The sequence below is a fragment of the Gavia stellata genome, chromosome 10, assembly GCF_030936135.1.
Source record: "Gavia stellata isolate bGavSte3 chromosome 10, bGavSte3.hap2, whole genome shotgun sequence".
Lineage (NCBI taxonomy): Eukaryota > Metazoa > Chordata > Aves > Gaviiformes > Gaviidae > Gavia > Gavia stellata.
Window position 1 is genome coordinate 33,795,048 of NC_082603.1, and position 11,676 is coordinate 33,806,723.

Genomic DNA, 11,676 nt, shown 5'->3' on the forward strand with positions numbered 1-11,676 from the left:
GAAATGGCAGCATTAAGTGACTTCCCCCTTCCAAGCCACAGGGGGCTCAGCTTGCTTCTTAAACCCTAAGTCACTTATGACTTTTTACATAGGAAGTTTTTGTTGCTAGTTTGAACAAAGCTGATAAATCAGGGAGAAAATTAAAAACTCAGCGGGCTTTGTCAGCCTGCTTCTGGCTGCTTTTGTTTTAAAGTTTAACAAAGAGTGTTACAAATCTGAAAATGATAGGACTGTTATTGGACACTTCTAGTAATGACTGTTCTCCACTCACCTCTGGTCCTGTTTTCCTAACTTTTTTTATAACTAAGAGATTCACTAGTTTTTGTGTCTTTAAAATGACGTCACACAGCATCTCACTGTAGACATGTTTTCTTTAAGGAAAGAACCTAGCATTACCAGTGTTTTCAAGGAGTTAATCACTTTTGTATGAATATTACTAGTAATAAAGAAAGGTATCATTTGAGAAGTAACTTACAAACTTGTCTGTCTTCCTTTAAGAGTAGATGTTTGGATGGAAAGGCGAGCTTGGATCAGGTGTTTACTGGCTGCTCCCATTCACAACAGGCTGTAGGTTGAAGAAGGTAAAACCACAAATTACTGGAGAAGCAAAGCTGGTGTACAGAGGTGAAGACGGAGAACTGGCTCTGACCAAAGAGTTCCGGTGAGTCATATTCCCAAAGAGGCATGGTAACTATTGTAAAAGTATGTGCTCCAGATAACATCTAGCTTTTTAAAAGCTGTCTGTTACTAAAATACTCTTTGTACAGAATATTCTCAAATAGACTGAATAGTTATCGACAATATTATGAGACAGTAAGCAGGAGTATTTGGAAATAGTTCTGCCTTTTTCATCTTTTAGAGCTGCTTTATTGGATATATTTGAAACAATTGATTTGGATGGAAATGGCCTTCTGAGTTTGGAGGAATACAATTTCTTTGAACTGAGAACTAGTGGTGAAAAATGTGATGAGGAAGCATGGGCTGTATGTAAGGGTAAGTTCCTTGCTGTGCTTGATACAACTAACTAGGGCTATCAATCTACTTGCAAGCTGTTATTTATAGCATCCTACTATGTATATAGTATAGAAGAGCTGAGCATTTTGTAGCCTATAGCAAGAACACATGTAGATATTGTTCTCTTCTCTCTTTGTTTTTCTTTTTTTCCTTTTCCAGCCTCCTGTCCTTTGTTTTGCTTCATTCTGGTTTGTGTGCCACTGACCTTCTACTGAAAAAATTCCTCCCATTGCTAATTGCAAAGTTTTGGAGGTAAAAGATTTTATAGCTGCCAAAACCTACAGGTTTTCTAATCATGGATCATATGGCGTATTAAGCTGTTAACAGGTATTCGTTTAATCAATCTCCTTTCTGCAGATTAAGCTGATACTGCTCTCCTATCTCACAAAGTATTGAGAGGGACATTTAATTAGTGTGTGTATGATGCTTTAAAAATGGCATCTAGAGCTTATGATGATTGTTTAGAAAATTAGACGTTAGAAAATGCCTATTGCAACTGTATATTTTCTTCAGATGTAAGCAGTTTTTCATTAAAAATCTGTCTTTTGAAGGTTCATATATGGTGTGTCGATTTGTCCATATTGTGCTGTATGATAGGCGTGAGATTCTGAGACTTCCGTGAGTGAGATAAGGAAGCTGACAGACAGTTAAGACTCTTCCAGCTGTACTTTATTTTCTGTCTGCTGATATATCTCGTCAATGTTACTGGACATCTTGCCAGCTTGCAGGAGCAGTGTTAGGCCACAAACGTCAATTTTGAAGAAAAAACGAATTCTGTGGCATTGCTTTAAGCTGCAAAGGCCTTGAGAATGGATATATTTTCCTTGTAACAGGGCTAGGAGAATGCAAAGACCAGTGACTGTAGGCTGCTCTAATAATACAGTGCATGAAGGCAGCAGTTTAAAAGCGTTGGCAGTTTATCTGAAGTGAGTGGACAAACTGGAAATTTAGAAGCGATGGTATGAAAATTAGAAGTTTCTATAAGAAATGTAGGTTTTTGGCAACTTATGTCTGAAATGCCAGTATGGCATATCATTATATGTCGGCCCATGTCATGTTTGATGTAATTCTTTGGTAGGCTATGACACATTGCTTAATTTGGGCCAAATACTTTAAATCTGGCAAGTCTGTTAACTTTTTCTCCACAAAACACTCTAAGATACTGGGCTTTTTCCTAAATGATGGAAAGCTGATACAAAAATACTTTCTATAAACGAGTTTCTTGTCTGTTTCATCCCTGTACGTGCTTTTCCACACTTTATGACTTTGTCAGTGTTACAGCTCTGTGCACTGGTCTCAATGTGAGTAGGAGGGGGGTGTGTGTGTGTGTGAAGTGTGTAAGAGAGGACAGAAGAGAATATGGTGAATGTTTTACCAGGTCATTAATCAGTTGAAGGGTTCAGATGAATATCATAAATCTTGATACCAAAGTTCAAACCATTTATTATAGCATCTGTACCCTTAGATAGATTTATTAAATTGGTAATCCCTTGTTAATAATATATAGTAAAGATTTAGCATTGTTATGAAGATGAGAAAACCATTTTTAAAAATCTCTGACACAAGGACATTTCAATTATGTGTTTGCTGACATTAGAATGGTCGATCTATGATATTCTATCAAGAGAAGGGTGTTAGGATTACTGACATTTTATTGCTTTTTAGGAACTAAGTAAATCATTTCTCTATCAAGGACCTCAAGCACTAAGGGTGCTGGCCCCAGCAGACTTTTATTTCCCATTCTTAACACACCCGATTCTGTAAATCTCAACCACAACAAATACTGCTAGCAAAAAGAAAAAAAAGAAAAGTCAATGTGAATTATTTCTGGTTTAAAATCTTACACTCTTTTGGATTATACAAGGGGCCAGCTGTTTCTAGTCATTATCTGAAATCCACAGGGAAGGTCTGCAAAGAGCACAGATCTGGTCAAGGACTTTCTTTCCCAAGAATATTGGAGAGCCTGAGGCTGCAAGATGGCTTCATCCTTTAAACCTCGTTAACATAAGTGGGAGTTTGGCTTTGGAAGTACAAAGGGTGTTTGCAGAGAGAACAGACATTTAAGTGCTACCTTTATCTTTCTTTTTAAACAGAGAATTTTGATATGAAGAAGAATGAACTAACAAGACAAGGATTTATGGATTTGAATCTCATGGAAGCCAATGACCGTGAAGGGGATCCTAGTGATCTTTGGGTCACTTTATTGTCTCTGGGCTACAATAAAGCATTAGAAATGACTGAGGTATGAGAGCCATATAGCAAAAATAACTGCTTCACATACAACTTGCTGCACATGTTTAACAGCCATACTCTTTCTGTCTATCATAAATTGATTTCAGGAGGTCAGTGATACAGTCTAAACTGTTCATACAGGGTTTACGCTATGGCTTTCAGTCATTATGGTATCCTGTTTCTTAGGATAACACTGACATTGTTGAAAGAGGAAAGTTGCATTTTGCTTTAGAAGCCAGTATTTTGTGGGGTTGTAGAGGAAGGAATCTTGAGTTGTATCGTTGAAAGAATTCACGCACCTTGCTGTTGGGAAGTGATAAGAAGACAGTGATGGTAAACCGTGTCCTGTCAGCAAACCTACAAAACGCAGGACTTGCTCTGCTTAAAAAAGTCCCTTTCCTGGTCCAAGCCACAACAGAAGTGGATAAGAAGACAACTTTTTTCCCACATGATTCAGAATTCATAATTTTCAGACATGGCTACTTCTGTTACTGTTGCCTTTCACAACAGTGTCTGAAAGTGTTCAACATAAAATTTTAATTAAAGGGCCACTGGTGGCACACTGTTTACTTTACAGGATCAGGGATTATTTCTCTGATGTTTCTGTGTGCTTATAGGGTTTTTTTTTGTTTTTTTTTTTTTTCTTTTTTTCCCAGAAACAGTATCAGTGTTGGTGTTAATAGATCTCACTAAAGAAAGAGGGGATCTTCAATGAATAGAAAAGAAATTGTGGAAAAATTAAAGAAAACATTAAATATGCAGATAATTTCATCATTTAACTTTCATTCCCAAGAAAAGCTGATTTTCTTTTTAATTTTTATTTTTTAATCATAGTCTGATTATATTATTTCTTTAACTTTTGTTAAACTAAATCAGGTCAGTGTGGTCACCATATAAAAATATGTGTGTGTGAAACAAATATATACAGAACCAAAAATGCTTATTGTGATAGAGAGACTTCAGTTGTCTCTCAGTGAAAATACTGAGATCACGGTGAATGGGTTTTTAATGAGCAGCACTTTCTCCTTTTCCTGCGAGTATGGTTAGCAGAGCAACTACAAAACTGTCTTTCTGCATTTCAGACGTAAGAGGGAGCTATCCTCTAAGAAAGAAGGTTTTTGGGGAGGTTTTTATCAAGTTAGAAATTTCTTATAGGTATTTTGTGCCTTATACTAGCTGTGGTTTATGGCTATAGTCTTTGCTTTCCAAAGGGCAACATAGGTCTCTGAACGCTTTAGTAATTCATCTAAAAATGTATATCTGCTTAACTTGTGTCTATAGCTTAACCCTTTAATTCCTTGATTTAAGATGATTTAAGAGATTGATATTTCAGGAGCATTGAGCCTAACAAATTAAAGACAGAACTGAGAAATCCTAGTGGATTCCAACAGCCATTTGAAATAAACCGAGGTGCTATTACCAAGTCTAAGAAAATGCGAACTCCTGGTTGTTACATGTACTAATCTTAGCCAAGATACTGTAAGAGCGGAGTGCTTAATGTAACACTGCAGATATTTTAAATCTGTATGAAGTGGCATAAACAGCAAGAGTGTGACAGGTAAAGGAGACAGGTTTATTTCAGATACTGAAATACATTCATACTTCATCTTAATTCCTGTATGTTTTGCTATCCAAGGAAGGGTTTGCTGTGTTAGAGCCGAATGCACCAAACTGCGCTTCGAGTGTGCTGTGACTGGCAAGAAAAACATTCATTTGTCCTGAGCTTTCATTTGGTTTAAAAGATTGCCACAGCTCTCAGGTTTTGAATATTTAATATTTAGTGGCATACTTGTATTTGGGTAATTCTACTTCACAGCATATATGAAAATACTTAGGAGCTGTGGATGAAAATCTAAGGCGGAAAAACTACAGATAAAGTGATGATAAAACTCATTTTCTCCATTGCAGGCATGCCCCTTTGTCATTGACATCTATGCAGAAAAATGCAAACCCAGAATTAAAGCCATATATCTAGAGGCAGGGAGCTGGCAACTCAACAGGGCTATCTGCAAATCTGTTGTTAATAAAGGAGAGGCCAAAGTAATTGATGGCTGTGAAAACATAATCATCCATACCTACAAAGCGGGCAGGAGAATCACTTCCGTTATTGAAAATAAGGTATGGCATGAGAATTCTGTAAGGTACTTTGTGTTAATGTCTATTGTTCTTCTTCCCTCCTTGCATAATTTTTGAGAATTATGTTTTTTGATCTTTCTGATATCAAGTTTCTGTATCTAATTGATTTAAAAAAAAAAGTGCCTGATGCAAAGCTCTTTTTGACGTATGACTCGGACTTCAAAAGAGTCTGGATCAGTGTTCTTGGAAGGGACAGCTTATTATAATGAGACAAGCAGTTTTAAGTATCAAATAGAATCTGAATATTTGTGTTCGCATTCCAATTTTTCAATATTTTGGTAATTATGGGAGACATGTTTATAATACCAGAAAACAAATACTAAGAACAGGAAATACAGTTACAGAAAGAGCAAAGACTACAGCATTTACACTTTTTAGTATTTTCAGTGCGTATAAGAAAGAAAAAGAGCAGTGATTTGCATTGATTGCGTTTTAGAGGCATATTATGGATGAATTGTTAACTGGCTAGCAGGTCTACTTTATTACTAATCCAAGTTAACAATTGTAAATCCAAGCAAAAGCGGTTGCTGAGAAGGAGAGATTTTAAACCTTTTTGCATAGATCCTAATGAATGTGCTGTTCATTCTCAGTTTCATTTATATTGGGAACTGTGAGTAAATAAATACAGTGCAGTAAGATGCTAAACTTCAGATGCTTTAAATCTTGAAAGATCACAGCAAGAACTATATTTTTAAATGGACAAACATGCAAAAGGGGGTGGGTTGGTGGACTAATATTAGGACTGAATGCTGAGGCTCCTTGGAACTACAGGTTTAGATCTGCACTTTGACCTTCAGGGTAGATATGCTGGAGTTATTTATATGTTCGGGGGCATGTCAGAGAAGGAGATGAGGTCTGTACTGAGGCAACTGGATGCTGTCTGATTAAAATCACTGACCACTGCTACGTATACCATTTAGGTTTCATAAATAACTCTGTTCTGCGTTGAAGCAAATAGTTGCACTTCCCCAAAATCTCATTAGGATTTGTAGGCTGGAGGCTTTTTTGTATTGTAAATGTCTGGAAAGAAATAATAAAAGGCAGTTTTATGCATCTGTTCTTCTAAGCTTCCCACAGTGCAGGCAGTCTAATTATATCTTTAGTTATTGTACTGATGATTTCAATGGAAATAATTGTTTCTTTGTTATTTCTGTAATTAAATTAAGGAAATCTGCTAGTTCCTGAGGGATTCCATTTTAGTGTTGCATATGTATTTAATCAGTGGGTAGAGAAAGGTGTCTGTCTTCTAACCCTCCCTAGTCAGGATGTGAGCTGGGGAGATTAAAAGACCTTGCATACAGAGCCTCAGATTTCTCAGGGAGTAAGCAGTACCAAGTCTGCCCATTCATATGCCAAAATAAATAGTTAACGAGGCATTTCCTATCATCCAAAGCACAAACTTACTATAATATACCCTCTGTGCTAGGTGAGTATCTGTGACCTTGTTCCTGTTGCCATAAGCATCTTCCTGTAGCGATAATTCTTTTGTTTGCCTTTATCTCACTGCTGTGTAGAAATAAGGACTTCACCAAAGTGATACCAGAGCAGCTAGATCAAAGTAATAAGCAGCTTAACACTAGATTGTGTTTACATTTCTGCACCGATACCATATTTCAAGAATTACTGTATTTGCACTCTGCTGTCCACAAACCGTTTGTTCTGTGAGCACCAGAGATAGCTCTTTTTTTTCGGTCTTAGGTCAGTCCTTACCAGTCTAATAGCAGCTTCTTTGCTGCGTAAGGCTGATTGTGGAAAGTAACTGTGTTTCTATTCCATTTCTCAATACAGAGAGATTGTTGGATAGCATTGTCTAAGAAGCAAACATTTCCCAGAGTCTCTGTCAAAGTGAGATTTATCTGGAGACAACTGAATAGTGGGGTATAGTAGCATGTCCTTAGGTCTTGTGTCTGAGTTTTGCCTGGGATAAACTGGTCTTATATATTGGATCCTTCTTGCATAGCTTTAGCAAGAGCATCTGTTCTTTAAGTGATTATACCTATATTAATTTAGTCAAATATTTTTTTAAAATCTCTATTAACGAAGTCTTCAGAAACGGCCTGTAGGGGATGGTGCAAATAAAATTCAGGCAAGCATCCGGTGACACGAGATCACTGTCCTCGCCTCTAGTGTTTTGCAGTTCAAGGACTACTTGAGACAGAAATATTCTTTGTACTTCAAATGCCTTCATGAATTTTTCTGGTGTGAATTTGTCCAGTCACCTTTTGAAACGATGTAAACTGTTAGAATCTGTAACATTCTGTGGCAAATTGTTTTCTCATTCAATGATGTTTCCAAGTTGTGTCTTCGTAAGTGCTTAAGTTATTTCAGCAAGTCTTAAATGACTCTTGACAACGGATCTGGGCTCTGATGATGCTAAGGTACATTTGAAATTATTACTCTTCAAACAGAATAGACATCAGCATCCTTAAAGCATTTCTATCCTATAAAATAGCAAAGTCAGAGGAAGTAAGAGGAATGTGTAGTTACATAAAGAGCAGCCGGTTAACCGTTAAGACTAACGGGTTCCTTCATGGTTTTTTCACTTGCAGTCTGAAAACAAAGTGATCATTCATGTCAACAATGAGCAGAGTAAGAACTGCCAAAGTAACAGGGGACTTACTGTTTTTGCTGTGGAAGTGGCACCAAAATCCATGATGGTAAGATTTTTATTGTTTAGCCAACTTAAAATCTAAGCAAAAAGAAAAAAACATGTGACATCTTTACAGTTTTCTTTTGCCATGATAATGAGCATGTGGATAGTGGCATCTTCATCACCAGTACAGGTCAGGTATAGTTCTTGATACTTCAAAGCTGAACATGCACTTGATGTATCCATGTTTCCCTGTGCAGATTGCTATAAAAGTTCATAGCTGTTCAGTTTTTCAGATGTGTGCCTGTTTCAGTTGTCCATTCAATACATGTAACATTTACTAATATTGTTTACTATTCTTTTTCTAAGGCTATATTTTCTTTTTTTTTTAGTTAGCAAATTTTAATCAGATATATCGATGTCTGTGAGAAAGAGACCAAGCAGGTGCTACTCAGAAACAAAACCACATGTATTGCACTCCTTACGCACAGTGTGATTTGCAGATGGCTAATTTTTGTTAAACTCGGCTTATGGACCATGTTTAGCCACAAAGCAATGTGATCGGCTGATCCCTATTCCAGAGCTGGGCAGGCTTAAATGAAAATTCTAAATGCGGGCTCTAAGGGACAGAATGAGATTGAAAATGCATTCCAAATGCAGATGATATTTTTCTTCATTCTTTTATGAAGAAAATCTAGATTTTATTATTCTAAAAGTATGGTGTCTTTCTTTAAAAGAGGAGGCATCTGAACTATTTCATATTTCACAGCTCTCCAGTGTGGATGCATTCAAACCCTTTGTAAACAGATACATTCCCATGACGCAGGCAGGGTTGGGGCCTATTCTGATATTGCTGCTGACACGTTAGATATCTATAGCCTGATACTGTAAGGGGGTTTATTAATCTTAATTTTGGCTTCATTCAGTATAAACTGTAGGGTCAGTGCCCCTTACAGATATTTTGTTGTCATGCAATTAAATTCAATAGTAAGTTTTGAATACCAGCTGTCATTATAGATGAAGAATATTTGTCATTTAACGTTAGCGATGTAAGTACTGAAACAGTTCATTTTGCTTACGTATCACTTCAGGTAACGTACGCACAGTTCTCCAATAAACAACTATTTCACCTCTGTTTTCTCTCTTGTATACAGGTTTCTCAGCATGTGATGGCGCTGAACGAGCAGGAAGAATGGCTTTATAATTGTGTGCATTCCCTCGTACGTTAAGCGTTCCAGTTAGAGAGCCGCTTCTTGGTAGCATTCAGACTAAACCAGGGTATTTTTTTTTTTTTGGCAGCTTCTAGGAATTTCTAGTCTTGTCCATCTCAAAAAGCTGGCACACATTTATACTTGGCAGAGTTTGATTTGTTAAAGCCAATGAATCACATACGTAGTTACTTATTTCTAGTATCACACTGCTGCTAATGGCTTTTAAGAAATGTTTATAGTGATAGCTTAGGGATGGGATAACTAAGTATGTAAAATCTTTTGACAGAATAGAGTATTTGTATACTGTCTAACAAAATACATTGGCATGAAAACACTGAGACACAATAAAAATTAGTACTGTTCAGTAATATATCTGGCAGTTGTAATATAATTGTGTTTTATAAAGGCTAGTTTCCCTAAATACGCTCTTATTTTCTATAACATGTACTGTAGTTCCATCACATGCTGGAATTGTTTCACTGAGGAGAAACTTGCTTTGTTAAATTGGTCTTATGGGTTCCTAATTAGACACTCTCGTGGCTTTGACATGAAAAGTATAAAGGGGTGGGGTTCATGATTTTATTTTGCCACCTGATAAAGGATCTGGTACTTTCTCTTTTTTTAAAAATTTTATTTGCTTTTTTTCTCATTTGATAACAATACTCATATTACACTTGTTCTGAATAATTACTGACTGGTTTTATACTCTTCTATATAAAATAAAGTCTGCCTTTTCATATGTGATAAGGAAATAACATTATTTGAGGAAAATGAAGGTTTTGGTTTAGGCTCTTGACTGTTAACAGCAATTCATTATTTCCAGGGTAGCTGAAAGAAGGAGACTAAAGTCCACCAAGTTTAAGCTGCAATAGCAATGAAAACCAGCTTTGAGGTACTAAAAATATTCAGCCTATTATGTTTTTCTGGTTCCTCTAAACGTCTGTTAATGTGGAAAAAAAAGATGACCCTGATCCCTGGATGCTTAAAAAGTGTCTGAGTTTAAAATAGACATTAAATGTATGTGGTCTCATCTGCAAGGGCAGCAAGTAGTCTTGAAAAGCTATATTTATCTGCCAGCAACTCCTGCGCTCTGCTGTTAACTCTGCTGTAATCGTACCCTGGGCAAGTAAATGTCAGTTACAAAACGAGAGCTCTGCGAGAGGCCGACTGTGATTTACGCACCTCAGCAACTGGTGCTCAGGCAGGTTTACTGGTGATCTCTTAGTTTTCCATTTGTTTTTCTTAGCAGGTACAGCAGATATCTTTTTCAGAATTGGCTAAAAGAAGTAGAAGTTGTAGGAAGAAGCCCCACAAATGTTTGGTAATTTCTAGCAAACAACTGAGCTGTGTAAACGCTGCCTCAGGCAAGGTGTGGATACATCAGAAGTTCCTAGCTGCATCTCTGAGAAGGAGCTGGGAAAAAATGAGACGCTCTACGTGTACAGGAGACAGTACAAAGCAAGCACTCCATTATTTGCATTTCTTTTGTTTGTAAAATCAGTCTTGTAAGATGTGGCAGGAATCCATATGGTACTCCTGCATTTTAGGAAAGCAATGGTTAAAACTGAAAGGAGTACTTAGCTGAGAAATCATTGCACGTGAAAAGACCTGGTTTTGCTGTGGGTAGGGTCTAGTTAAACATGACACAGCAATACACCATGGAACCTTTTTTCTTCTCTGATCCTCTTGCTGCTAGGAAGAGTTTCATCATCTAACTTTTCAGGTGGGAACACTGACTAACTCTCCATGGTAGGTTCCACCTTTCCTGCCCTGGAGGAGATGAGAATAGAGATTTTGGTTGTTTCTGGAGCGTCTTTTCCAGTTTGCTCTAAGTCCATGTACCACCAAGGCAGAAAAACATGCTAGCTTCTCTTTTTAAGCCTCAACACAGATGTCGGCCGCTAGCTTCTTTTCTTCAATGGGGGACAGTTGGGAGAAAAAGTGGTTGTAACAGCTGTAATCTGAATTTCTGGGATGTTATCTTTTGAGAACTCGCGCTATAATAACAAAACGCAGCCGTTTCATGGCTTTGCTAACACCGGCCTTCCCAGACCGCCCTTCTGGGGGACTTGTGTGGGTCTCCTGCTTGCCCCGGGGGGCTGTGGTGACATGCTGCTGGGGGCCGTGCAGAGTGCCGGGCCACGCCAGGCCAGCACCTCCATCTTCCTCTCCCCACGCAGTGCCCGGCAGCGCGGCATCGGCGTCGAAGCGACTCATCATCCAATCGTTTAGGTTGGAAAAGACCTGTAAGATCAAGTCCAACCGTGAACCTCCTCCGACAGCTCCTGGCGCAGAGATCCGCGGCTCGGCAGGAAGGCTGTCCTCGTCCTCGTCGCCTCGCCTCCTCCTCACCGCCGGTACGGGGCAGGGCAGAGCGAGCGGGACGGACCCCCCCGCCCCGTCTCCCGGGGCTGGCGGCGCCTTTAAGGGGCGGGAGCGGTGGCGGGGCCGGCTCCGGCTGCGGCTCCCCCCGCCCTCCCCGCGGCCGCCCGG

At 38.5% G+C, this 11,676-nt stretch overlaps 1 protein-coding gene across 3 annotated transcripts in view; it reads left to right on the top strand.

Moving 5' to 3' along the window:
- EFCAB7 (EF-hand calcium binding domain 7) overlaps nucleotides 1-9,530 on the top strand; it is a 30,585-nt gene extending 21,055 nt beyond the window's left edge. For all 3 annotated transcript variants that reach the window (XM_059821875.1, XM_059821877.1, XM_059821876.1), the window contains 6 exons: nucleotides 504-661; nucleotides 860-993; nucleotides 3,108-3,256; nucleotides 5,155-5,364; nucleotides 7,932-8,039; nucleotides 9,127-9,530. In XM_059821875.1, coding sequence (XP_059677858.1) covers nucleotides 504-661; nucleotides 860-993; nucleotides 3,108-3,256; nucleotides 5,155-5,364; nucleotides 7,932-8,039; nucleotides 9,127-9,201 — 834 coding nt within the window. In that variant the 3' untranslated portion in view covers nucleotides 9,202-9,530. The remainder of the gene's footprint in view (nucleotides 1-503; nucleotides 662-859; nucleotides 994-3,107; nucleotides 3,257-5,154; nucleotides 5,365-7,931; nucleotides 8,040-9,126) is intronic.
- Nucleotides 9,531-11,676: the final 2,146 nt, after the last annotated feature.